Here is a 27,758-nt window from a genome sequence, read left to right as displayed (position 1 = left end):
ATACCCTCTCATATTAGTTTTTTTCTTTAAGTAAAGGTATGCATTTGGACCTTGTTCTAAGCTGAATCACGTAAAGATTTTAGATAAATATAGTTAGAGGACATAAAATGGGCCCGTTGCGACTCCAAAAATCCCCTGCGAATCTTATCGCCAATTTCTCAGCAAAAGGTTTGCGTATTGCACCTTGACTTAACCGTATCGTAAGGGATATTTTATCTGTATAACCAGAATCCAAAGTCCTCCCCCCCATTGCCCCTTTATCTATCCCCACCCCACTCACCTCCAAAGTTTCGGCAAAAGTGGGTTTTGTAAAGTGATTTTTTTTTAACAGCATGTTACTCCTTTTTTAAGTAAAGTGTACAATGATTTTCAGTCTGCAGGATTTGAGGCACAAATTTAGCCCGTATAACGACCCCCCTTCTCCACACTAGATTTTTATCTGAACGGTAGGTCTGGGGAAGTTTTTTGAAGCTTAATCGCAAAAAATGTTTATTATCTATATTGACTGAGGAACGCGCACCATTAACAAACCTTCCCCAGCCCTTTCAATAACAGAATGGTAGGGATAATGCCTGTTATTTGAACAATGATGAGGCGAAGATTTTCAGTCTGTGTCATAAGTTAACCAAAGTGGGGCAGTAGGCCCTTCAACACCTCCACCCCTCCCACCTCCAAGTTCAAAAGTGGAAAGGTAGATATGCTGCACTTTGTTTGGATTCAAAACGTGCAGCCATTATTAGTCTATATAATCTGAGCTGTATAATGGGCCCCTGACCCCTCGGAATATTCTCCACCTCTCACTGACTGCTTTTTAACGTAAGAGTAGAGTGGCTACAAACTATTTAAAGCGGAATCCTGCAAGCATTTCTGAGTTGTATATCAGAGGTACAAAGTTGGCCTTAGCCCCTCCAAAACCACTCCCCATCATAAAATTTCAATAGAAATGTAGGCAAGGATTACTCGAAGCTTTTAGGGGAAGTACCTTGGACCGATGGTGCATAATAATTGTGATTTTCAGAAGAATGTTTCTGTCACTGTTGGAACAGGTAACTTTCGACCGAAGTAATAGAGCGTTTGGATTTTCAGTCTTTCACCACTTCTGAGTCTCACTTATCCTCCCTTTAGAAATTGGGTAGAATACCCAAATAGAATTGGGTATTCACTTGAAATTGGGTAGGAGGGTACTTACAGCTCAAGACAAATTAATCAAAAAAAAAAGTTTCTAGCAGGCTTCAAAGTTTCACTGTTTGGGGACAGCAAAGAGTGACTCGTAAAAAAGAGTTGTAGAGCTTGTTTATCCTCAGAGACTTAGGCTACCTACCTGTGCTCATTGGATTGCTTTTTATTCGCTTCTTGTACATTTTAGAGCAAAGAGACTTGCCTCCATGCACGTGAAAATGTAGTTGGTTTCAAGAGCCCAACATTTTTAAATCATCTTTAACGAATGGGTCATCTTAAGGAAAAATTATTCTCGAGACATACCCTTTTTAAAATTTTGGGGTTGCGACGGTTTAAAGTTTCTCTAACGGCACAGTGTAAAAAAATAAGCATAAGAAAAGCTATTTTTTCTTCTGTAATTTATGTTACCAGGTTGGGTTTTTGCTTTGGGGTCTACTGAATTGGCCCTCTTCAACTGTCCCCGATTTTTCTCTAGAAGATAATTCTCAACAAATGCACTATAACTTTCGTATAGCAAATCCTTTGTCTGAGGTTTTGGTGAACCTGCCCCCATCCTGGAAAATCTTAAAATTGTATTGTGTATATAGCCTAATACGATTTTTCTGTATTTGCTTAAAACTTGCAAAAGGACTAAAGGAATATCAGAAAATAAACTGAGTAAATGTTAACGAACGTATAATTCTTTTTGTTCCACATCAATAAACTTTTTTCTAGGTTTTTGTCAGGGGTTGGCCATCAAATCGGAGGAAACAGACGAAATAGTACCCCAATACAGCGAGCCCTACCCGTAGCACAAGATTTTGGAAGGCCGGTGCCTCCAGTTGATATCATGGCTCTTCAGCGTAGAAACACAACCGCCCAGTACGGAGGATTTCAAAATAAGGACAATTACGTAAGCTTACTTCAGACAACACTGGATAATCTTAATCTCTCTTTTCTAAGTAGTGCAATATTTGGCGTCTATGTGTATGCAATATAACTTTCCCCAAATAAACACTGCTTGCAAAATAACAAATTCTGATTGGTTGGATTTCTACGAATCACAGCTTTGTTGGAAACTAAGCATCAAGATAAAAAAATAATAAAAGGAAAATAAAAAGACAAAACAAAGTTTAAAACTACAATAGATTAAAAACGCATTTTCTGCAAAAGAATATTCCGAAAAAAAAAGACTTTTCTAAATTCTGAATTCCGCTGATCAGAACTGTTTAAACGAGGTAGTAAATTCTGATTGTTCTGATGCTTATCAATGATGATGCTTATACTTAAAATAGGCCTATCTTTGTATATTATTGTATAGGCATATACTATGAGCAGTTTTAACGGTAGACAAAATATAGGCGGCGTTTGAAACATGTTCCTAGCATTAGTATGTGTAAAGCCTAAAACCGTGGAGACACTCATCTGCCCTAAAACATTAAGTAGAAATCTGCCCCAGCCCTAAATTGGGGTTTTATCTATTGTTTAAATGCATTTTTGCAAAGAATTATTTTTTGCTGCCTTATTTTCGACCACCATTTTTAATTGCAGTGTGAACTTAATGCAACAATTTAAGATAAGCTGTAGTTATTTTGATGCATACTGCTTGAAAGGCTGTCGCAAAATAACGGCTATTTTGTTAAAGCTTTCGAAAATATGCTTTGGTCAGGTGGGTCAACGCTTTCCTTTTTTTAGCTTTCAAAAATCCTAGCCGGGTTTGAGAAAGTGCAGTCTGTAAAAATTTCGCCCATCTATGGGTTGCTACGATTCACAATAATTGCTTTATAACTATGAATCAGAACTTCAGATAAAGTACGGTCTTGTTGATGCTTGGAGTTCAGATAAACAGATAGATCTAATATAAGCCGAACAAGACCGCACAGCACAGTATTTGAAAGTTCAAATCACAATATAGTAACTTAAGTCTACTCTCCCCTCCTGGCAAAACAACAATCAATCATTCAGATCAATCAACCTTTTATTTTTAAATAAATGAACAACCGAAACCATTAACATGAACATTTCGACTCAAAGCAATGCTTGTACGAGTCACACAGATATTGGTAAACAAATTTATATCACACTATGAAATGAAAAGAGAAGAGCTTATAATATGAGAATTAGAAAGGAAAGAATTGAGACGAGGTGGAGTCAAAGAAGGAGAGTGAGAGGATAAGATACAAACGAAAAATTGAGACAGTAACTCATGCAGTATCCAGTACTGTGTAAGAAAGGTATCATTTTTAGAGTGTGCCAAATGATTTTATGGATTTAATAGATTCATTAATTGAATTCCACAAAGAAATACTTCTATAAACTGGAGAGTGTTGAGACCTTGTAAGCTTTCTTCTCGGTAGCATAATATTGGGGTTTTTGCAGTGGAGAGCTCTGCCTTGCTGAGTTTCGCTGCAAAGTTCGTTGTACTTGGAAAGACATTGAAAAATTTTATTCGATATTGCCGATTATGCTAAACGCAAATTACTAACGTTAATTATCTCAGTTATATCTATTGTTCTAGCGTCTCTGTATAGGTGTGTTGAGGGGTATAGCCTGGGGAGGCATTATGTGGCCTTAACTGCACGGTTTTGTGATCTCTTTAATGATTTTAGATGAGATTTGAATGTATTGCCCCAGACAGAACAGCGGTAATTCAAGTTGGGGAAGACAAAAGCATTATAAAGCGTTTTGATCATGTCAGCACTTAGAAGCAGGCTAGCTGTATGTAATATTGATGTTTGCCGTGAGACTGTTGAAGACAGCTGGGATATGTGATGTTTGAACGAAAGAGAGGAATCTACAAATACGCCAAGGAACTTTGTTACTGTGGTCTGAGGAATGGGATTTCCATTGATTGACAGTGCGACATAGTTAGACAATGAGGAGTTTGAAGGAGCAGAAGTGAAGACTGTGATGCAGCTTTTTGTAGCATTTACCTGCATTCTGTTACGAAAACACCAGTCAGATATTTCGTCAAGTGTTTTTGGGCCTTTTTTGCAGCAGACTCGGATGATTCAGCAGCAATGAAGAAATTTGAGTCATCAGCAAATATTACCGGGTGTGCATTTGTAGTAAGACATATTGTCAGGTCATTGATATACAAAATAAACAAGAGCGGTCCAATTACCGACCCCTGAGGTACGCCAGATTTTACCGGTAATTCTGGCGACACACTATCCTCCACAATTACACACTGCTTACGATCAGTCAGGTAGGATGAAAACCACTCGTGAGTAACACCATATATTCCAAATGAATGTAATTTTGTGAGGAGGAATGAATGGTATACCGTGTCGAAAGCCTTAGTGAAATCCAGAAAAATCCCTAGTACCTTTTCTCCAGCATCCTGGCTATTTAATATGTATTCAACTGAATCAACTAAGGCATGCAAAGTTGAATAATAACGCTGAAACCCGTATTGACGGGGAGGGAGTAGCTGCTTAACATCGAGGAATCTATATACTCTGTTATAAACCACTTGTAGCGATAGAAAATTTTCTTGGAGCGTTTACCTTGAAGACATACGAACTAATTACCTATTATCAGACTAGATGCAGATATATAAAATAAAATAAACACAGATAAAAAAGGCAATAGATTTATTGAACTTACATACTTAGTTGCACAGCAATGGGTCACTTCAAATGACAATAACGGTGACAACGACGGAAGAATATAAGAATTTTGTCTGAATGATTTTAACTCTGATCTGTTAATTATCTTAAAAAACACTTCTACGCCACTATCAAACATAGCTCTTCAGCCTTGCGCTGTAAGAACTGGCTCATAATTGGCCCGATTGGTTCAAGGATGCGAACCTTTCGTCCAATGAATTCTTTTAAACATTTTTGATGATTCAAGCGTTCACACGTTTTTTTTGCCATTTAAACTTCCTTAGAAATATCGTACGTAGCATATTTTTTATTTCTCACTCTCTTAGCGAAATCTTAAGCCTGGATAGTGCTGTTCTTTGTCAGGGGTTATTGCACTTTTTCTCTTTGCTGATTAAGGACTTCATTTCATAAGCTAGATTTAACTTAATTATAGGAAATCGGAGTTATCTTAAAAGGGGAGGAACTTTAGTTTGGTATTTTCAATACGACGCATCTGACTTATAAAACGTATCACCCTTCCCATCAATTAACGACGTCCCGTCAATAGTAACTGCTCGGCTTTGATGTTTTCAAAATGTTCACCATTTATTAGCAATTTCTTCTATATATTTATATTATATTTATATTATGGCTTCATCAGGAGTGCTAAAAATTTTCTCTATTAATTTTCTTATTTTATTCTACATCCCTATCTAAAATTCATCTACCGGACTAAGATTATTCATGGTTCTAGGTTAGCTACTATACTAAGGATTTTTTTTTTCTACATCTAACACTGATTACTTTTACATTTCCAACAAGGTTGGGGCTATTCTACCTTTACATTAGTTTTTTTTAATTCACTTTTTTTTGTTGTCTATGTGGCACACTACTTTTTATCTACGCTACATTAAATGAATAGCTTGGTAACGCTACACATAACTATCTGGACATCTAACACTACATACAAAAACGATTTAAAACACACAATATTGTGTTTACCATGTTCACTGGTAATTTTAAAACACCTTCACTATTGGGATTCTTGAATTATCAAAGTTATTAGGAAGTAACATATGTAGATTCACATCTATTCATCACCTTCGAGTCCTTAGTGTACTACATCCTTCTGTTGTAAATTATTGTCCTTCACTCTTTTTGTCTTGGCAAAAATTTTGAAGCATTTACGTTATGGTTTCTTCATGGAACAGTTCGAGCCTGATTGTCTTCACACGACAAGTTTTCTCTAATAGTCAACTGGGAAATGATGCTTCCCACTACAGGTCTTGGTGTTTTTCTTCTCAGTATATCATTTTTAGGATTTTTTGAGGCACATAGAGGATGTATTCTCGCGTAAAATTGTTCATTTGTGCCTTTTATAAAATTGTTAGCTCATGGCTTGCGTCGATTAGCCTTTGCGGTGATTCCTAGGTTAATCACGGGGTAATTGAAGTTTGGATTTAGGATGGGTTTTCATCAAACTATAGTGATTCTTTTAACATATTGTCTTTAACTTGAACTTCAAACATCTTCAAATATTATTTAACTTCAAATATCGTTAAATATCGTTTATCTTGTACTGCTCGATAGAGCTCTCAGAATTAAACTTCAGATTGTCTTTAACTTCAGCTCCAAATATCTTCAAATGTCTTTAAATATCCTTTAACTTCAATTATCGTTAAATACCGTTTCTCGTGTATTGCTCGATGGGGTTCTCAGAATTAAACTTCAAATTGTCTTTAACTTCAGCTTCAAATATCTTCAAATGTCTTTAAGTATCATTTAACTTCAAATATTGTTAAATATCGTTTATCTTGTACTTATTTATGGGGTTCTCAGAATTAAACTTCAAATTGTCTTTAACTTCATCTTCAAATATCTTCAAATATCTTTAAATATCATTTAACTTCAAATATCGTTAAATATCGTTTATCTTGTACTGATCGATGGGGTCCTCAGAATTAAACTTCAAATTGTCTTTAACTTCAGCTTCAAATATCTTCAAATGTCTTTAAGTATCATTTAACTTCAAATATTGTTAAATATCGTTTATCTTGTACTTATTTATGGGGTTCTCAGAATTAAACTTCAAACATAGTGTTACCTGATACGTAATCTGGTTCATGGTCGAAGAAACAACGATCAAGGGTAATTGCTGTTTTCGCTGACGAAGCTGGGATGAAAATTCCCTGGGGTCTATGGTGATTATTCTTTGTTGGTTGAAATATGATGAAAGTAGAGGCTGCTAGGTTGGATATGTGCTGGCCTGCTCATTGTGATGCTTGATAACCAATGTGTCCATTTACTTCCTGTAATAAAAATAACGAGGCAGAATCACACGTTCTTTGAAGTAAATACTCATAGAATAATTCACGCATTAATTGGGTTATAATTGTTCCCATTGGGAAATTCAATACATAGGAGTTTCTTATAAAATACTAATTCTTCAACTTTAAGTATGGTCTCTTATTATACTTTCTAATATACACTGCTACATACACTTTATTTTAACTTCTTTCAACGCTTAGTTAATTTTACAATATATCTAAAATAATCATTTAAACAGAGTCTATGCAACATGGTTGATTTTTGAGGTCTAATTTTACAACATATTTCATGCCTGTATTGTTCACGCACGTCCTTGTTGTTAAAGAAACGCATGTTGTAGTTTCTTAGGCACAAGGTTTTAAGAAAATGATACTACAATGAGAAAACAAGACATAACGAGGACGAGTGGAGACCTCTATACCCACTCGTTTTCTAATGTCTTCCCAATTTTTTGGCTTAGACGTTCTCCGGGGGCTCCGGGTTTAACCTCTGCATTTCAGCTGTTTCCCCGTGTTCTTCTCTTGGTTTTCGTCTTATTGGTCTTAGTATTTTTTCGTAATTAAAAGTCAACATTGGTGCCTCATATTCGCCTTTCGAATAAGGTAATTAGACGCAGGATTTCCAAGCTTGCCCGCGTAGATTCCAGTTGATGTTTGGCAAAAAATATAAGCGTAATGAAGAACTGACATCAATATCTTTTTATAAGGCTATTGTTTGAGCAAACTCTTTAGAACTAAATAAATAAATATAATATTAAAGTCTTATTAGAATCTGTTAAGTTAGAAACACCTTCCCCTTATTAGGGAATTCCTTGTGGGTTTTACTTAGTCGCCATTGGACATAATTAGGGTTTCAATCCATGTATCTTAACTGATTAAGTGGTTTTAAAATTGTCCATATTATTATTGAGATATAAGGCCACATCCGCCGTGAAATTCTACATATGAACATATCAATAGCCAAATATTGGTAAATATGTTTCTCAAGTACGAAACATTATATTTTTCGATTAAGAAACAAACGAATAAGCCAGCGTGCAGTACGTAATTAAAATGGTATCCTATTTTATGTTTAGGCCTAAAATAATTATAATCTGCACTAACACAAAATATTTCATATAATTAGACGCTTCTGTACTGGTAGTTTTTTTTATTTTATAAAGCTTCCAGATATAAGGGTATAGCCTACTGAATAGCATAGTTTAAAAATTAAACTTCTTTCTAAAATACCCGACACTCCGAACTAGTCATGTTTACTTCCGCTAATAAAAACAAATTCGCTCTATCAAAATATACTGAAAACTGGCGGAAATTTGTACGGGTATAATGGGGGTGAAGAAATATGGGTTTCAAGAGGAAATCTCTTTAGTAGTCACTATATCAGAATTGGATAATTTAATGTACATATTGCTTAAATAAATTTTGCATAAACTAAAAAAAAGGGAAAAACAGGAGAAAATTGACAAAAATAAACGTTTTTCACTAAATGACGCACAGTCTTTTTAAGTTAAACATAAACCTTAGTCTAACTTAAATAAATTATCAGGTTCTAATTAGTTTAATTGAGATAATTGAATTTTTATTAATAACTTATTGAGAGATTATATTTTAATAAATAATTAAAGTCAAAAATTGAGTACGAATTGATTATTAGAATAATTAAATAAGAATTTGACTGATATTTTAAGCAAGAAAAACGAACAAAACGGCAAGTAAAAAGGATGACTAAACTCTGAAAACCTAAAAATAGAGCAAAACACGATTCAGATCAAGTTCTAGCTATGAATAGTGTCGGATTATCGAATTTTTAAGTCAAGTTAGGCATATTTGATTTAATTTTGATTAATTTTCTTCATAGTTTAATTTTTTTTTTTTCAATCTTCACGTGGAAGGCAATTTCAGTAGGGATTCTACATCTTAGAAAACTCTTATGCCCATTGTAGAGAGGAGATTTCGCCTCGACTTAATCCATGTATAAGACCATTAGTAAAGATATCACCGTCATCACCTTGCAGTCTTCTTATTGGTAGAAATTTAACGCCCTGTGAAATTGTTTCCGTGATAAGGTTTCTGTTCTAGCGTGATAAGCTTTCTAGGCACAATCTATTTGTCGACTAATTGGATATAAAGGACTATTGGCTTCACTCCATTTGATTTCGACTATCAGATCGTATTTATCTGATATAAAACTATCTGATATTCCACTAAACTCTACTGATTTATAATCAGACTAAACTTGAGGATGATTCGTCTTTGAGTAACCATAAGAGCGTACCAGAATTATCAATATTAGCTATTCCAAAAGGATACATTGCCTTCTCTGTTTGTCCTAATGTGGGCTTATATTCTTTGTAAATAAGCATGAACACTGGCTTGTTTTACATCTACATGGCTCTAAAGCAGCCATGGTTTGAAATTAAAATTTTCTTTTGACTCATTTTGCAAAGCTGATTCAGAATTTGAATTTTTTTCTAACACCATTATTCACATGAAGGTCATCTGTGTAGGTAAAGGAGACACTTTTAAGACCTATCCCCATGCCTCCATTTTCTGTGATTAATGGTTTCTTTCGCCGAATTTCTCGCCTTATGCAGAGTTCCAGTCACAGCTGGGTAACAACTCTTTTTTTTGCTTTCTTCGGCGACTTTTGCTAAGCTTCCACTTTTCTTACTTATTGTTACTTTTTTCGTTTTTTTTCATCCCTTTCCTCAAGCAATTTAATTATATATTTATATATCTTTTCCTTCCCTTTGCTTGTCAAGCTAAATAACTAAGCTAGTATTTGTTAGCTTTAACAAAGGTAATTCTATCGCTTATTACGTCGTAAAATGCCATGTTTTCGAAGCATCTCTACTCCTATAATACTCGGAAATGGCAGCTTCTAACCTATAATTGTTCGGACCACAATTTATGTGCTTCCTTTGCTAAATTGTAGCAGTGTTATCCTTGAACAATAAGTGTTCGTGTTTACTTATGCCGCTGCCGCCAATGTTCGTAGTGCTAGCTACCGCTGGCACCACTTATTGGGGTGTATGTGCGGGGTCACCACTTTTAAAGGCAAAAAATGAGCAAAAAAGGTTGCTATGCCACTTACTCGAAGGAGAGAACCCCTTGTCGGCCCAACTGTTAGTGAGATTCCCGCTCTTACCCCAACGGTTCTGGAAATATCGGGTTTGGTACTACCCTATTTACAGTATACTCTGTCCCAGGGTATGACAACGCGATCGAGTGGCCAAATGGCCACTTTCTAAAGCCAAATGTACCCGCCTTGGGTTGCGGCTAGAAAATCTCTACTCTCTCCTTGGAGGTAACAACCCTCCCTGTCAATATAATAATGACGGTACCTTGTAGCTCTATTCCTACCCTGCCTGGGTTACGGAAAATAGTGCACAGTTTGTAGAAAATACCTTACTTGTATTCTTCCAAAAGGGTCACAAATACCACAAAAATATATATATCCCCGACTGGGGTCAGAACGCCGACTAAAACAAAATAATAATTTTTACAGCACTGTTTGTATGGGTGGACCGTCAATTGGCCCAGCCAATCAGCTACCTCCTCATTCAAACCTAATTTTACCTCTTAGATTTATCTTTCGATGACTCCCAAAATTAGGAAGTAAAAATAAACTTGCTTCATAGCTTACCTATTGCAAAACCACTATCGCTTAGTAACAGGAATTCAACCTGTCTTTTGAAATTATACTATAAGCAAATGTAATTAAAGAAACGAAAAGAGGTCATTTATCCGCAAGGAAAAGAAACAGGGGTGGAACCCCAAAAGACCCAATGTCTTACTCTTATGCCTAAAACTCTTCTGTTTCTACCAACGTTTCATCAGTCCAGCAAGAATTTGTTTTTCTTTACATATTATTTTTTATTTAATTCCTTCAATTCACGATATAAATACTTTATTATTTAGTAATATACGGCACTACTACTTTGCATTTATTACTAACACTAAAAAAACTACTAATTATACACTTGCTTCTACTTGTTAAAAACTGAATACTATTTTTTTTTAATTTTACAATTCTTCATTGAGCCTTTTCTCCATTTCTTCTATTGTACCCAACTCTTTGAGGGGATACAAATTTAAGCGAAGTCCATTTACCTTCCTGCTTTGACAAAGCCATTTCTGTTTCAATATACAATTTTTATTTAGTCAACTCGACTCAGTTTTCCCAACTTCCACCAGTTAGAACTTAAAGAAAATAAAAATATAGTATATATGTATACAAGCATTGAATCAACTCAGAATAAATAATTTTTTTTTTTCATTTAACTTATTTTGGGGGAGGCTATTATCTCCTATGTGATATTCTAAAGGGTTTCCCTGTAGTAGCTTAGCGGCAATAGGCCTAATCACTTCGCTTATATGTCTGTATCTCTCCAATAACTAAATTTAAATTACAAAGTTTTAATAGCCTAATTAGTTCGCAGTTTTCCACCAATATCCGACTCGCGCCATTTGTAGCGATAGAAATTTTCTTCGGGCGTTTAACTTGGATACATACGAACTATTTACCTATTATCAGACTAGATGCAGACATATAAAATGAAATAAACACAGATAAAAAAGGCAATAGATTTATTGAACTTACATACTTATTTGCACAGCAATGGGTCACTTCAAATGACAATAACGGTGACAACGACGGAAGAGTATAAGAATTTTGTCTGAATGATCTTAACTCTGATCTGTTAATAATCTTAAAAAACACTTCTACGCCACTATCAAACATAGCTCTTCAGCCTTGCGCTGTAAGAACTGGCTCATAATTGGCCCGAATGGTTCAAGGATGCGAACCTTTCGTCCAATGAATTCTTTTAAATATTTTTGATGATTCAAGCGTTCACACGGTTTTTTTGCCAGTTAAATTTCCTTAGAAATATCGTACGTAGCATATTTTTTATTTCTCACTCTCTTAGCGAAATCTTAAGCCTGGATAGTGCTGTTCTTTGTCTGAGGTGACTGCACTTTTTCTCTTTGCTGATTAAGGACTTCATTTTTGAAACTAGGTTTAACTTAATTATAGGAAATCGGAATTATCTTTAGAAAGAAGGAACTTTATTTTGGTATTTTAAATACATCCCTCGAGGACTTTTGATATAACCGGTAGAATTGATATGGGTCTATAATTAGAGATAAGACTCTTTTCTCCTTTTTTTAGAGGGGAAGGGCTTGGGTAGTTTTAAACACATTAAGATAAACTCCGGTTGCTAGTGAAGGGTTGAACAAGTTTTCAAGTGGAGTTGCAAGACATGTAGAGGGCTTCTTCAAGATGTAGTTGCACAGCCCAAGTCTTGGGTTTTGCCATTAGGCAGCTTACTGATAATCACTAGTAATTCCTTTTTCGTACATGGTGCTAGAAAAAGACCTGATATTGTTTTACTGTGGGTTTGTTCAGGAGATGGGGCAGAAGCATGTAGAGATGTCTGATTAACGAAAAATTGATTAAAAGCATCAGCACGACATTCGCTTGCTACTGTCTCACCACGCATATTTATTATTTCTTTAGGTATAGCCACCTTCTTCCTTTTTTGACAAATTATTTCATTAACAACCTCCCATACTTTTCTCAAGTTACTCTTACATTCACTTATTCTCTCCGCATAATACCGCCTTTTTGCATTACGTACTAATCCGTTTAATGTATTTCTGTATTTTTTGTATGTCCCTTTCGCTTCAGGAGTTGTAGATTTACAAGCTTTCAGGTACAGTCTCTTTCTGTGTTCGGTAGACTGAACGAAACCTTTTGTCATCCAATGAGTTTTGGGAACACTTTTGATCCGACTTGCTCGTAGAGGAAAACACCGTTCTGTTAACTGTTTAAGCTGGCTAGTGAGTGCATTTGCAGCCATATCTGCCAAAGACGCATGAGTTACAGCAGACCAGTCATTCGATTTCAGGGTTCCAGTGAAGTAATCAATGTTTTTTTTGGGAAAAAATTTGATACGTGAAAACAGGATTAGATGCTGACTTAGTGGACCGGCCTGCCCTTGTTGGGACCATTGTGATGACTGGGTAGTGATCGGAAACATCAGATGTTATAATATGTGAGGTAAAAGATGCGTGAGGGTTAAAGGAAAAGAATACGAGGAATCACAACTGTTCTGAGTTCGTTATCGTCTTGAAGACGCTGACCACCCAGGTGTTTCTTCAAGTGCAGGAAGAAATGGTAGTCGCTGGGCGCCAGATCAGGGCTGTATGGTGGATGATCTAGAGTTTCCCATTGAAAAGATTTGATGAGATCTTTGGTCCGATTAGTCACATGTGGACGGGCATTGTCATGCAGCAAAACGATACCTTTACTCAACTTGCCACGTCTTTTGTTCTGGATTGTACAACGCAGATTGTTCAATGTCTCACAATAAGACACTGCATTGATTGTCTCATTACGAGGCAAAAACTCCACTAGCAATACTCCTTTTTTGTCCAAATTACTGTGCACATGATTGTGCACAAATCGTATAACAGCCCGTGCTTCACAATCGGCGGGATTCACGATTGTCGGAGGCATCTTAAACACTCAGTAAACAACGTATAAAATGAAGAATCAGACTGTAATGGCGTCAGTGCGTAGACAATGGCGTCATGGCGTAGACCGTAGCGCTGCGGCGGCAGAATCACACAACGGTTCTTACTTAAAAAACATGCCTCGTATATTGTCAATCAGTGTTGCAGTATTTCTAGCTGAATAATACCGTGTGGGAAAGAATACAGTGGGGAGAAGACCAGATGATACAACAACCACAATAAAAGATACGAACTTATATTACTCTTCTTCCCTTTCAAAATCAATATCATCCATACAAAAAAAAATCCTCATTATACACCTAACAAGATCTTACATCACAGTATTGTATAATTCACGTCACAAAAAAATAATATAAATAATAATAATATAAATAGTGTAAATTGTCTTAGAACAGCGGCTGCCTCTGCTTGGTGGCAAGACTCAGAAAGATTTTACGAGCGGATGGTTTTGTCCTACCATTCTCAATTTGGGGAAATTCGAGTTGGGTTGAAACTGGCAAGGTCATCCTGGACGAGGCGTTGCACCTGACAGAACAGCCACCATGCGGGAAGCTTGGCCAGTCGGTGTGTAGGTTGACTGTTTATTTCTGCTATTTCACCTGGCCTTGCCTGGTCAGCATTTAAAATGCTTATAGGCTTGAGCAAGCTACAAAAACTGTTGACTTCGTCATCCTTTTCCTAAACCTTAGCGACAACGGCCCTCTGTTGGCGTGTGGTGCGACTAGAAATACTATCCGCCATGTCTCAGGTGTCTTGACCTTAGGCATCAGGAATCAGTTTGCAGTCCCACAACGCTCTCACCTTTGCTAGCCCTTATGTTGAGAAGGGATTACCAACTTTTTGCTGGGCACCAATTATGGAAGGGTAAACTTCGTTACCTCTCCCCAGGAATTGAAAAATCCTGTTTTGGTATTTTATTGAAAAACCTATCCAAAAAATAAAAATGTATTTTTGTATCTTCATTAAGTAAAAGTTGAAAAATCTTTGCCCTCCCTCCCCCTACCTACTTTTTGTAGATTGGTGTACCTGCTTTGTTGCCAAATCTATTATTTTACCTTCAACATTTATATTTTTCACTAGGGTAGTAGGGTAAGGTACCATTTTCCAGAGAGGCAAGCTTTAGATCCTTAATTTCACAGAATTTGTCTCTTAATAAAAACAAAAATAAATAATAGTACGTAAAAAGAAAAAACATATAAAAACAAAACAAGATTAAAAACTAGAATGAAGAATGATCAAGATTATGAATGTCACTATCAATAATACCAAATTGTAGACCACTTGTGTTGAGTGATCTACGTTAACCGTAACCATGAGAATGGTTTTGAGATGTGTTGCCGGTCATCTATTAGAATTAAGTCCAAATAGTTTTTTTTTAATTATTTGAAAGCTAAAAAAAAACAACAGAGAGAAACATTTGAATGAAAAAAAAGCGACAAACGAGACTGTGGCTAGTGGAGAGAAAAGACGAAAAATGTATAACAACACGGATATTTCGCCTGAATCAAAACAAAGCGTCTTTTGCACAAGAGAGGCACAAGAAGAACAAGATAACAAATAAATTTTATTGGTGGTGGTTTTATTTGTTTTTAGTTTTAGTTTGGTTGTTTTTTTTTTGTTCTTGTTCTTCTTGTGCTTTTCTTTTGCTGAAGATGCTTTGTTTTGATACATGCGAAATATCCGCGTTGTTTTACATTTTTCGTCTTTTCTCTCCACTGGCCGCAGTTTCGTTTGTCGGTTTTTTTTTAATTCAATTGTTTCTCTCTTTTTTTTTTAGCTTGCCAGTTCGGCTTAAGATCTTTCATTTGAAAGCTAGATGATCACCAGCTTAATGGGTAGTTGGGTTTGTTAGTGCAAACAGGTAAAAACACTTCACATGAACCCTGCTTCAAAGAATAACGAACCGTCAGAGACATGGTACCTTTCTTGAGTGATACCCATATGGGTAGTGATACCCATAAAAGGAGTAGGAGCCAGCTGGTCGAGGAAGCTACAACGCGTGTGGTGAAAATGAACCTCTAATTTAGTTGTTTCACACTTTTACTACTTTTCATTTATTAATAGATGATTTACATAAATTCTTGGTTAACAAATAACGTATCTTTTTGGCCCAGGTACGACCCTGAAACTGGGTGACAGAAAAGGTCTATCTTTTAGATTAATTTAGATCTTGAAGCAGTTAGAGGTCTATAGTATTTGCTTCCATATTTTAAAGGTGGCTAAGCATTAACCTATAGAAAATAATCGTGTGTCTCCATCTAGGCTCGTTGACGCACCATAAAATTAGACCACTGAGTGAGATTTTATTCCTCTATATGGAATAGTTGGTATCTAACCGTGTATAATTCGCTCTTGGACAACTTCTTTGAGAACAGGGGTGTCAATAGAGAGAAAGGAGACAATTGCTTCCCTCCATAGATTTTTTTTCCTTCTAAATTTCGATTTATATTAAGTTAAAAAAAAAACTAAAAATTCCCCACTTCCCTCAAATTTTGAAAAATACATGTTGTTCCCACATATTTTTGTGAGTTGTCGGCCCTGTTTTAGATTCTGTTTCACCTTTAAATCCTTCTGTGGTGCTCTGCATTTGACCTTTTTTTTATGAACTTTATTCTCAACAGGCTTTGGGTTTTGACAAATGTCCCCTTTTCGGATGCTAGTGTTTTAGAAAACATGTAGTGGGAAACAAGTAATAAAGTTTCTACAAGAAGTTGACATTAATTTTATTTTTCACTAATTCAGGTTTCAGCCTATATCATCTTGTGAGGATATTTGACTGATATCAGGTGTTGGCCTAGGTAGGTGACAGAAATTCTCAATTTCAGATAACTGGTCCAATGCATTTCAACTTCAATCCTTGCCATGAAATGAGCAACTTCCAAATATGTACAGCCCAGCAGAATATTGAAGAAATGAAAGAATTTTCCGATCGAATCAACGAAAAATTAATCAGCAAAAATTTATCAACTCTTAACTTGTCTGGTAATCCTGTGAAAGCTATCGAGTACAACCCTATGTTGCCAAATACGGGGTTTGTAAGTTCCGAGCCAAATCGAGCCAAAATAGATGCTAGGAAAATGGCCAAAGAAGAACATGAAGAAGTTGAAAATGAAGAATGGAAGATATTTCTTGATGAAGCTCTTAGGTTTGAATACTAATTAATTGTTATCAAGATGTGCTGTATTGTCGTTAAAAAGCTGTGCACAAATTCATCATGTACCCACTGACAATTAATGCCAAGGGGTTTCTTTACTTATGTTAGTGACTCAATTGGGGTTACTGCTCCTCTACCTTTTGAAGCAAGTTTTTTTGGCGGAAGGAAGCTTGGAGGCTCGTTAGCAATAGAGGGATCTGGGAAAACATACAACAATAATGCCATCCATAAAATTTATATTGACAAACATAGACATTATATTACGTATTTTAGCTGGCTTTTTACCTAATTATATATATATATATATATATATATATATATATATATATATATATATATATATATATATATATATATATATATATATATATATATATATATATATATATATATATATATATATATATATATATATATATATATATATATATATATATATATATATTAAACACCTAAAAAGGTATTCAGATGATACGTATCGGAAATTTGTTATCATAGGGGGCCACAGGTCTTACCTTATCAGAGCATTTCTCATGTGAGGAAGGGGAGGGGGCTAAAATAAGTGAATTTTGCCCTTTTTATTAAGGGTAAGGGGACCTTCAGATCAATTTTCAGTTGTGAAACCATCGCCCCTTCCTCTGCACAGTTATGATTATTAGTATTGTCACGCAGATTTTGCCTCCTAAATTTCAAAAATAGTGTTCGAGTCAGAATTAGAATATCGTCATGTGGTTAAAAGAAGGAAAACACGAATTCTTTAGAGCGAGCCAATAAGTCTATGGTTGATACTGGCTATTTCGGGTTATCTTTTTATTCATCTATAAGCTTATTTGTTTTGTATATATCTTCTTTGATTTTTTTTATTATATCCATGCCCTGGCTAATACTTGTGTTACATGTTCAGGTTTGTGCCTTAAATATTATATTAACTTGAAAATATTTTAGGGGTAAGATAATATTTTATTAACCTTGAAAAAATTTTTTTTTCACGGTTGAGAAAAAGTAGACTGCTCCCTTTATCTTACCCCTTAATATCTGAAGCTTATATTAATATTTATAATAATATTTTATTATAATATATTATTAACTTATAATAATATTTTATTATAATATTTTATTAACTTATAATAATATTTTATTAACCTTGAATTTTTTTTTTCACGGTTGAGAAAAAGTAGACTGCTCCCTTTATCTTACCCCTTAATATCTGAAGCTTCCTGTTAATGAAGGCTAAGCTTTCTAATTCTTAAATATGATTTATCTAAAGAAAAAGTGTTGGGGCAGTGGTTCTTCGCTACAAAGCATGGGGATATTGAGAGCAGCGATATACAAAACGCATTCATAAACAAAAGAAGAAAGATAACAAAAACATTACATTAAAAGAGAAATTAAACAACAAAAAGCAACTGTATGTACTTACGTAAGGAGGGAAGAGGGGTGTTGATAGGCTTGAATCGGATCAGCTCCCATGAAATGACATCAAAGCAAATTTCATTTCCGGAAAATTTGAAAGTTTAATTCACTCAGCCTAACTATTTTTTTAAAATTTGCTATTTTTTAAAGATAAAATATTTTCTTTAAAAGTTTTTTTGTCCGGAAAAAAACTCTTTGTCGTAAGTACTGACGCTTATTTGACACAAGAAGCTTAGTTCGTCACGCTGATGGACATCAAATATAGAAGGAACTAAATTACAGTGAAGGAACTAAATTACAGCACATTATATTCAGGATTTAAACAATTGTTTCTTTTTTTAACCAAAATCAATTGGTTTTGGTTAACTCTCTTAAATCCTTGTAAATGGAAAAGCAGTTTGATCTAAGAAATTATCTCTTGATATCTAAGTTGGCATGTACCCAACTTTTTTTAAGGGGTAGGGGCAGATTTGAAAAGTCAAACGAAAAGTCGTTGAATTATTTGAAGTATTTAGCAGATTATGTAATTAATCGTAAAATTATTGCCGTTAGAGGAAGGTTGGATTGGAAACTCAGTTTTTTGTCTTCTTTTAGTGTTTTTTTTTTGCGTTTTAGTATCTATTATCTCTTAGTATGGTTTAGTATCTATTTTCCTCCTTCATTTGCTTCATCTACCCTAAAAATATTGACAGGTTAGGGAGAGGAGCTTGAGCCATAAGCTCGAAGTTTTCTGTTAGGTTGTTTTTATTCTTTATCTTCAGTATTAGGCGCCTTCCTTCCCTTTCATTTATAATTACCAAAAAGCTTACCTTATAATTACCTTCTTTATCTTCAGTATTAGGTGCCTTCCTTCCCTTTCATTTATAATTACCAAAAAGCTTACCTTATAATTACCTTCTTTATCTTCAGTATTAGGTTCCTTCCTTCCCTTTCATTTATAATTACCCAAAATTACAATTTATTTACTTTTGAAAAGAAACCCAAATTGATTCATTTTAACAACTTCTGAAAAATTGCTTCGAGTCTGTCTTAGATTTTCACTCTCTTTTAACAAATGAAAATTCAACAATAAAACAATGATAAATTATATAAAAATGAAAAGTTTAAAGGAAAAAATTTGGCAATACAATTTACAATTTGTCAGCAGAAACTTCATAGCATGATCAGCGTTTAAATTGGCTACTTTGGCCTTCCGCATTGGCAATCAGCCAAAGACATGTTTCATTTGTTATATTTCCTTTTTGTTTTGATAATTATTTCTTTAAAAGTTTTATATTAAATTGATTGTATATTTTTTTTTTTGTTTTACAACGTTGATGAGGATTCTTCAAAATATTCCTTCATATATATTATACATGAGATACTGTTTAAAAATTTTCTAAAGAGTTTTTTTAATCGTTAGTACAATTGATGACGGTCATAAATATGTATTTTTCATTATTTTATATTTTACATAGCATATTTTAATTCAATTTCTTTTTTTTTGTGAGCTCAATGAGTTCAATACCGTCTTATGTATCATAAAAAATGAATAAAAAGATGGGTAATAAAAAAAGGTAATAAAATTTGAGAAAGGGTAATATTTGAGTATTTCTCGATGTCCCCTTCACCTGTGCGTGTCCTATTCCAGGGGTGCAATTATCTTTTAAAATTCTGACAGTCTATTTTATCCTGAAAAAACAAAGTTGAAAGATTTATATAAGGGTAAGTATAATCTGTAAAAAGATTCAAGTATGTCCGATCTGGGGGTGGGGGGACCCTACGGTGGTGGACCAATTCGTATAAATATAAACTAAATTGTGAATAATTAAGCGGTACCCAAGCCAAGGGGTGTTCACCAACCGCCCCCGGGTTTGTCACTGCGTGCATATCTTTCCCTCTATTCTATATATGACAAATTAGTTACTAAGTATGCCCATGACTTAAAACTGCAAATGTCTACTTTACAATATCAAATTCTCAAAACACTTAAAGCCAGTACATTAATAGATGCTATCACTTACATTCTATCAAAGTAAATCAAGGAATAGAGGCAAAGGTGAAGCACTAAAAGTATCCAAAGTATTTGAATCAAGAACGTATCCAGGTAGGGATGGGATAGAGGGTTTGACCTCCCCTCCTCCCCCCCCCCCGAAATGTTTTTTAACTCGTAGAAACATAACAAAAATGAACATAAACAACTTTTTGATGCGTTTTTTAAAGATGTTGTAAACCCCTTGCTCCCCCCAAAAAAAACAAAAATCCCTTTATAAATCTCCCCCCACCTCCCGAGAAAAACATCCTGGATACGCCCTGATTAGAATGCTTGTTTGAAAGGGTCCATCTATTTCAATTTTCAATTTACTTGAGTTGTTTTGAATTTGGCAAATATACTCTAAAAAATTGTAAAACCAAACATAAGTATATAGTGTTATATCCACTGATTGATTTTGCTCCATTTTCATTCTTAGTTTTTTAAGATGTATTTGATGATTTTTGGTATTTTTTTTTGTTTTTTACAGTTTTTCACTGAACGCTTCTGAATTGTTTCAAATTGGTAAGGATCAGAAAATGATATATTGTCTCTGGCTTATTTCATTGGAACTTATGATCTTGTGGAATGTATGAATTGCTTTTAAGTGCATATTTGTTGAATTACCTTGTTTGTTTAGTTTGTGTTTTATTGCGTCTTCCTATCTCGCTTCGCCTTAAGAATCCCGGTGAACGGAAGTTTTCAGGAATCACTTCAGATAAAATATCTAGAATAATTTCTGAGATTTTTATTCACCTTACTCAATTATTTTTCTTAAAATGCTATGTTGTTTTTAGCAAAGCCTTTGTTCACCCTGGTTCAGTGATCAAGTTCTTTTTTTAATTTTTTTTTTAGTTCTTTTAATTTTCACTCTAATTTCACAACATGACATATTAGCACTATAATAGATGATATAACGGAAAAGAAAAATAGAATAGCTCGGGAACCTTTTTAAGTTATAAGAGAAAAAGAAAAAGAAAAAGCCGTAGTTAGGGTGTAAAATATTATCCATAAAAACGTCAAAATCGAAATCAAATAAATTATCCAGTATCTAATCAAACCGATAATTCATCATAAACTTATTTTTTGGCCTATTCGGATTAAGGCCTTGTCTTTGTTCAGCAGGTCACCTACGTTCGAATCCATTCTTAAGCTTTTTTAAACTGACTTTTTCCCTTTTTTTTCCTTTTTTTTACAAGTACAAATTTTCACGTAAGTAATTTGATAGCTCGATGAGGATGAGGCGTGATACATGCGGGTATAAAACAGTAATATTGCTCATGGATTGCAAACTAAAAATGTCCTTGGAAGTGTATTTTAAAGCCAAATATACGGCCATTAACGTAGTAAAATAACATAAATGAAAGGCACAACTAACATAAACTTTAATCAGCGATCATCATAAAACACTTAAATGAAACACTTTATTAACCTAATAATAGTACTTAATGCTTGTCTAAAACTATCATTAAAAAAAAGAACTATTAATACTTGGAAAATGTTTTTCCAAGTATTAAGTACTATTAGTAGGTTAATGTACTGCTTCACTTAAGTGTTTTATGATGATCGCTGATTAAAGTTTATGTTAGTTGTGCCTTTCATTTATGTTATTTTACTACGTTAATGGCCGTATATTTGGCTTTAAAATACAATTCTCTATCTGTCTATCTAATGTGCAGAATAGTTGTATCAAACACATTTGCATGCAGACCCGCTGTATTTTACCCCCCTAGTGTGCAAATCTGTAGCCCAAATTGATTTCAAAAGTAACGAAGAATCTAACGAAAAAACGTGGGTTCTCGAATTTTACACAGCATAAACTTGAGTGGTGTGTTCTCGAATTTTACGCGCATAATACACAAGTACCAAAATTCCTTCCCCCTACGGAAATAAAAAAAAACTCAAATAAAATTCTCAAATTTGGAAAGCCTTATTTTCCACGGGAGGAAGGGGATATTTTCCGGGGGGGGGGGGTAATCGCGGGAGGAAGGGGGTATAAACGCCTAGAACCCTGATTTCCCATTATAAATTTTGACGCGTTCACCAAAAAACGTTGTAAAGTGTTTGTAATTTCATGCGGCTCAGATGTTCAGAATGATGAAAAGTAGAAAAACCTGCATATGGGTCGCGAGCTGCAAGATGCAGCGCTGCAATAGCTCTCCGCTTTTGCTGAGGAACACACTCGGAACTATTTACAAAATATTCAGGGTTCTTTCCAAATTATCAATATCATGGATTCTTTTGTAATCCTCGTTTAGCATCATTTTCATCTTTTAACGTTTAATAATTAACGTTAGATCTTTAAATTTATTGTCATCATTTACGAAAAAATAGTTTGAAACTTTTCAAGGGCGATATGAAAATTTCTTCCGATCATTTGCCGCATCCCCAAACTTATGAACATAATTCCCTACTTTTTTATTCTGTTTGGATCTACGGTTCTAGAGTACCAAGGACATCAAAATGAAAACAATTTTTTGTCCCCTGGTTCCATCTTCGGTCTATTCATAGCTGAAAAGCGGGATTTTTACGATTTTTATTTTGGTTGTTATACAATTATTAAGATTTTCCGTTGCGTAAACTCTTTCCTTTGTTGTCACGCCGAATCGTAAAAGGAAAACAAGCAGAAACTTTTCGTCTTTACAAACAAGCCAAACGGCTAAAAACCATAGGCAAATCATAACTTAAATCCCAGTCCGGAGACAGAAAAAGTGTACCAGGTAGAAATTATAAAATTGCTAGTTTTTTTGTAGAAAAAATTCCTTTTTATAAATATTCCCATCCATTTCTTTGGTCTATGTTACCCTGATTTATCCCGGCCAGAGCCAGGTCGTCGAGTGTTGCTTATCCTAGTAACACCTGTTAAGAGCTTGTAGACAAGAACATATGAAAAAGTCGTTCAACCCGACAATCAATCTTTACGTTGAGGGATATCACCATCTAGGTACGACCAGCTTAGTTTCTAGTAGTTTGTAATGAACAGTCAACTTGAGAGAAAAGCAGCCAACCCCTTATATACGCAGATATATCTTTACGCGGATATATCTTTTTAAATATGAAAGCAGGTCACCCTTTTTATAAATCTCACTCTTTATCGCTTTACTTTACGCCGTGAATTTTTGATGTATTTTTACTTTTAATTTGATGGGGCTACGCTATACTCTCGCTGGTGTTGATAGTGGTACTTGTATGATATACGCCCTACCTAATGTTCTTTTAAATTGTTTCTCTGACGCCCAAAGTTAGATAAAATATAATACTTTAGAAACAAATTTGGGTTATATATTTGTATATTAGGGGGGGGGGGGTAAAGTATTGCCAGTCTCCATGCCTAATGCGTTAGGTATTATTATTCTGCATATACTGTAGTAACATTTGTTTCCTAACTTCAAATTGTCCAAATACTTTGCCAACTCCCCCCCTCCCCCTAATGTACAAATATATAGCTGAAAATATGTATTTACCATCTATTCTGTCACTTCTCTTTGTCTTGTCTCACGCTAAGCTGAAAGAAACTAACGAATAATAAAACGGTTCTATAATGTGTCAATGAATGAACAACTTGAGCGGTAGGGCGTACATCATAGAAATACCCTAAAAGTGTCTTATTCCTTTCATGTTGAGGATATAACCTTATAAAAAAAAAAAAAAAAAAAAAAAAAAAAAAAAAAGTTGTGAAGTGGAAGGACTATTGGAACTGTCACTGTCGTTTAGAGGAGGTGCCATGAACACTGAAATGCCAAAACGATATATAACTAAAGAGCTGGCTACTAATGCAATATATTACTATTAGTAAATTGACTTCATAATTTAATCAAGGACAATAGAGATTGTAACGTAAAACAACGCAAACTTCCAAATATAAGAATATAAGAATGCATGTCAACATACAAAATAGGTTAAGCTAATGTCCGGGGGGTAGGAAAACGTTCCCTCAATGGACACTGACATGACTGATTTAATTGCCAGGTCTCTATACTCAGTTAGGGGGGCGCGCGCCCCCCTTACCCTAGGATTATACCCACATAGACCCCGATGTGACCTTAAAAGGTTCATTTTCTAAAGGTCAGACACAGGCCGGGGTCTATATGCAATAACTTCAAAACAGGTCAGTAAGGTCCTACATCGCTCCATCTTTAGCCATAATTCCCATTAGTTTATGTCTGACAAAGGAAAAAAAAAGACACAATTTTTTCTCCGCAAAAAAAAGACCCAATTATGTATATCACTGTTGATATGGTACTGCATTATTTATTGCCGCTTTTTTCAGTCTAATATTTATTGATATTTCAGTGATGCCTTGACTTCCATTGATTCCATTTTGAATAAGAATATTTTACAAATGTTTTTGTCGCCGTTAAAAAGCAAAAACTTGGGAGCTGGAAATCTTGAGCGTATCACTACCCTTTTGATGCTACCCATGATGGACGGTGATTCTTCTCAAGAAAAAGCCCTTCAGCTGTACCTCGACCTTCAGGTATTTCTGCTTTCTACTGTTTCTAGGGAATTCCCTTGTTTCTAGGGGAAACACTGGACCTAAACGTAACTGTTCAAAATTAGTATTTTTACTTTATTTCGCAGAAATAGTTGAGATATCTACAGAGTGCTGAAGAATCTGCTAATACAATATATCGCAGCACTAATTTACCTTGGGCTAACAAAAGTGTGCGGGCTTGCCCTCCACCCCCTCTGTTCAGAGATTCACTCGCTACTTCTTCTCCCGAATCTCATACGTCTTTTAAATCTTTTCCTCTGGCTTCTTTATTACCAATTGAGAACTACCTACTTTTCGTTCTACTTCAGCTGGATTGCCCAAAAGCAAGATTTTTCGTAAGTTTGTAAACCATAGCCTAACCACATCCTAATAAGTTGGCCTAGTGTGTTTTAATTTGTAAAAAAAAAATAAAAAAAAAAATAAAAAAAATTTGGTTGTTTCTTAGCCGTTGTAAATCGATCAAGCAAAGTTGATCTACCTCTTGAGCTACCTCGTAGTTGAGCTACCTCTAAAACTGGCTCTGTGTTTGACATAAAGCATACTTTGTATACATTGTGCTGCCTACCTCTGATCTGTATCCCTGCTAAATGTTTTATGCCCTAGTTTTTACACAATTTTTACACTATTTTTACCCAAATGTGTCTAGTGTGATCTGGGTAAAAATCACAAGAACAGAACAGAGAAACAGAATATAAATCCTAAAGTGAATTTAAAAAATCTAAATTATTGAGGCTATTACTTTCAGAAAAGCAATACATGGAATAATCTCTATCATTAAAATTCGTTAAAAATTTAAAGATGATATTAATAATTTACAAAAGACCTAACCTCTGATCACAGTTTTCGTTCTGAATGGGCCTTCGGCCCTCTTACGAGGTCTTTTCGTCCCTCTTTTTTAATAAAAGAAAAGAAACTTTTGAAACTTGTACGGTTTTCCAGGGTTGTTTTTGTTAAAAAAAGAAAAAAACAATGCGAAAAAAAAATTACTTGTCAGACCTGTCTTCGGATTTTTTATTTTAGTTTTTCTTATTTCTTACGTCAAATTGAGCATAGTGACCGAATTGATGGTTAAAAAAAAAGACAGCAATTATTTTTTAATTAAAACCGTTTAACAAGCTTCCTGCAAAAATTGCACCATTTTTTTTCAATCTCGTCCAAATATATTTAGAAGAAAAAAAAATCAATAGTGTCCCGATTTCTGATTGAAGATCTTGTATAGGGACTTAAAAAAACTTTTTTGCATGCTGACCAATGGTCTGTGTTGCGCAGGTACCGATATCCTAATTCGATGCCTGATTCGATTAGAGCTGGGTCGACTCTGGCTGAGACTACAGAGTCACAAAGGAGTCTCGTATAAGTCTTGTTGTAGCTCCAAAGAAACTGTAGTGACAAAAAAAAAAAAAAAAAATTGAATTCGTTAAAATCATCTTGTGATTTTTGTTTTATTTTCCTTACTTGCAAGTCAAATTAAGCTTAGCGACAATGTTGAGCGTTTTCATAAAAAATCAAATAGCTATTTATTGGCACAATTTACCAAGGTGCCTTTGAATTACTACGCATTTTCGTTGCTACCCGCTTAACCCGTTAAGGTCCAAGAAAAACATGTCGGAGATTCTAGTTGTCCTTTTCATCAATTGCTTTTTATCACATAAGTAAGCCAAAAATGCATCCTATTTCCAGTTTCCGAGATACAAGCTGTCCTATTTGTAGGACAGTGGGCTCTTCTAGTATTAATATATACTCGATATCATCAAATATGTGTGTAATGCCAAAGATTCAATTAAATGCAATACAGAACCAAAAGAAATAAAAATTTAGTGTGGTAAGACGCAATACAGCTAATACACAGGGGGACGTCACATTTTTTACAGGGGCTTTTTCTTGTAGTTTTCACCTTGACATTATCACTGCTTTTCCGGCTTCGCCAGGAAGTGTTATATTCTATCATATTGTTTGCTGACTAGTGACGCAGAAACTGTTCTTCCCTCTAACACTGAAGGCCTTAGTTCCCCCCTTTTGTAATTAGTTCCCAGAAGGGATCGTTTGAGCTCCCGTCTGAAATCTACAAGATTCATTTCCTTTTCTTTGTCAACCACCATATTGAATAGTGTGCAAGCATTGCCGACAGCCATATCTAACTGGCAAACAGAGTCCAACGTTTCTTTCCTCTAATAGCCACAGCATACTTGCTGACAAGTCAGTCACGGCTTGTCAGCACTCCAACCCGTGTAGTGGTTGTTTTACCTGAGTGGATACGGCTGCTGTACCGCCATCTTTCCCATTTGTCCCTTCAATCAACCGGTCTTAGTGGATCTAGGTTGAGATGGTTGGATGCAATAGAGACAACGTTATTATCCTGCCATTTTACAAACAATATGTTGTTGGCTGCATTAAACCAATAATCCGTTGCTCCTTGTTTCTCCTTCTTAAAATCCTTGATAGAAGGGAGAGGGAAGCTTGCCAATCGGTTTTCTCTAACCGTCCCACTCGCTCAAAATCCAGCTACCTTCAGATCACAGAAAAGCTAATGACTTGTAAAGAATTTTCCAAAATATACCTTGTGACTGTTGCAATCTCCAACAATCTCCAGAATTAGTTTCAGAAGTCGAGACCCGACACCTTTTTTGGCAGCCCTAGATGAAGCACTAGACTCCTTCCCCGAGTAAAGATGAAACTGAAGGTAATAGCCATCCAAAGTGCATAGAGCCCTTATTTTAAATCCGAATCAAATTGGGTTTTCCTCAGATAAACTACTTCAGGCTATTTTTCTTGTAATACTTCACAATCACTTCACCAATGGACAGATGCTGAGGAAAAGTTCTAAACTGTTTAAAGTTTGCGCTGATTATGCCGAAGAGGGGCTTCGCCTTGAAATCTTGCTCATCTCTGAAGTTTTTTAACTGTTCACGAAGTGAATTTTCTCTTTTATCCTCATGAATTGATTTCTGGGTGGTTGCTTGAGCAGGTCACTTTCAAGACCTTCATTGATTGATTAATCAGCTTTTAGGGAATACAATCCCCTTTTATTGCCCAAAAATAATAGTATTACAACGAACACACAGATTTTGTC

At 35.0% G+C, this 27,758-nt stretch overlaps 1 protein-coding gene across 1 annotated transcript in view; it reads left to right on the top strand.

The window, feature by feature from the left end:
• LOC148941766 (uncharacterized) overlaps window positions 1–27,758 on the top strand; it is a 78,831-nt gene that overhangs the window by 40,067 nt on the left and 11,006 nt on the right. The window contains exons 7-9 of the mRNA XM_089103084.1: window positions 1,894–2,071; window positions 16,441–16,760; window positions 24,487–24,670. Of these exons, the coding sequence (XP_088959210.1) occupies window positions 1,894–2,071; window positions 16,441–16,760; window positions 24,487–24,670 (682 nt within the window). The remainder of the gene's footprint in view (window positions 1–1,893; window positions 2,072–16,440; window positions 16,761–24,486; window positions 24,671–27,758) is intronic.

Source organism: Artemia sp. Qi Xiang Cuo, chromosome 17, assembly GCF_049724085.1.
Source record: "Artemia sp. Qi Xiang Cuo chromosome 17, ASM4972408v1, whole genome shotgun sequence".
Lineage (NCBI taxonomy): Eukaryota > Metazoa > Arthropoda > Branchiopoda > Anostraca > Artemiidae > Artemia > Artemia sp. Qi Xiang Cuo.
The sequence above is the reverse complement of the archived record's forward strand: the minus strand, read 5'-3'. Positions and strand labels throughout refer to the sequence as shown.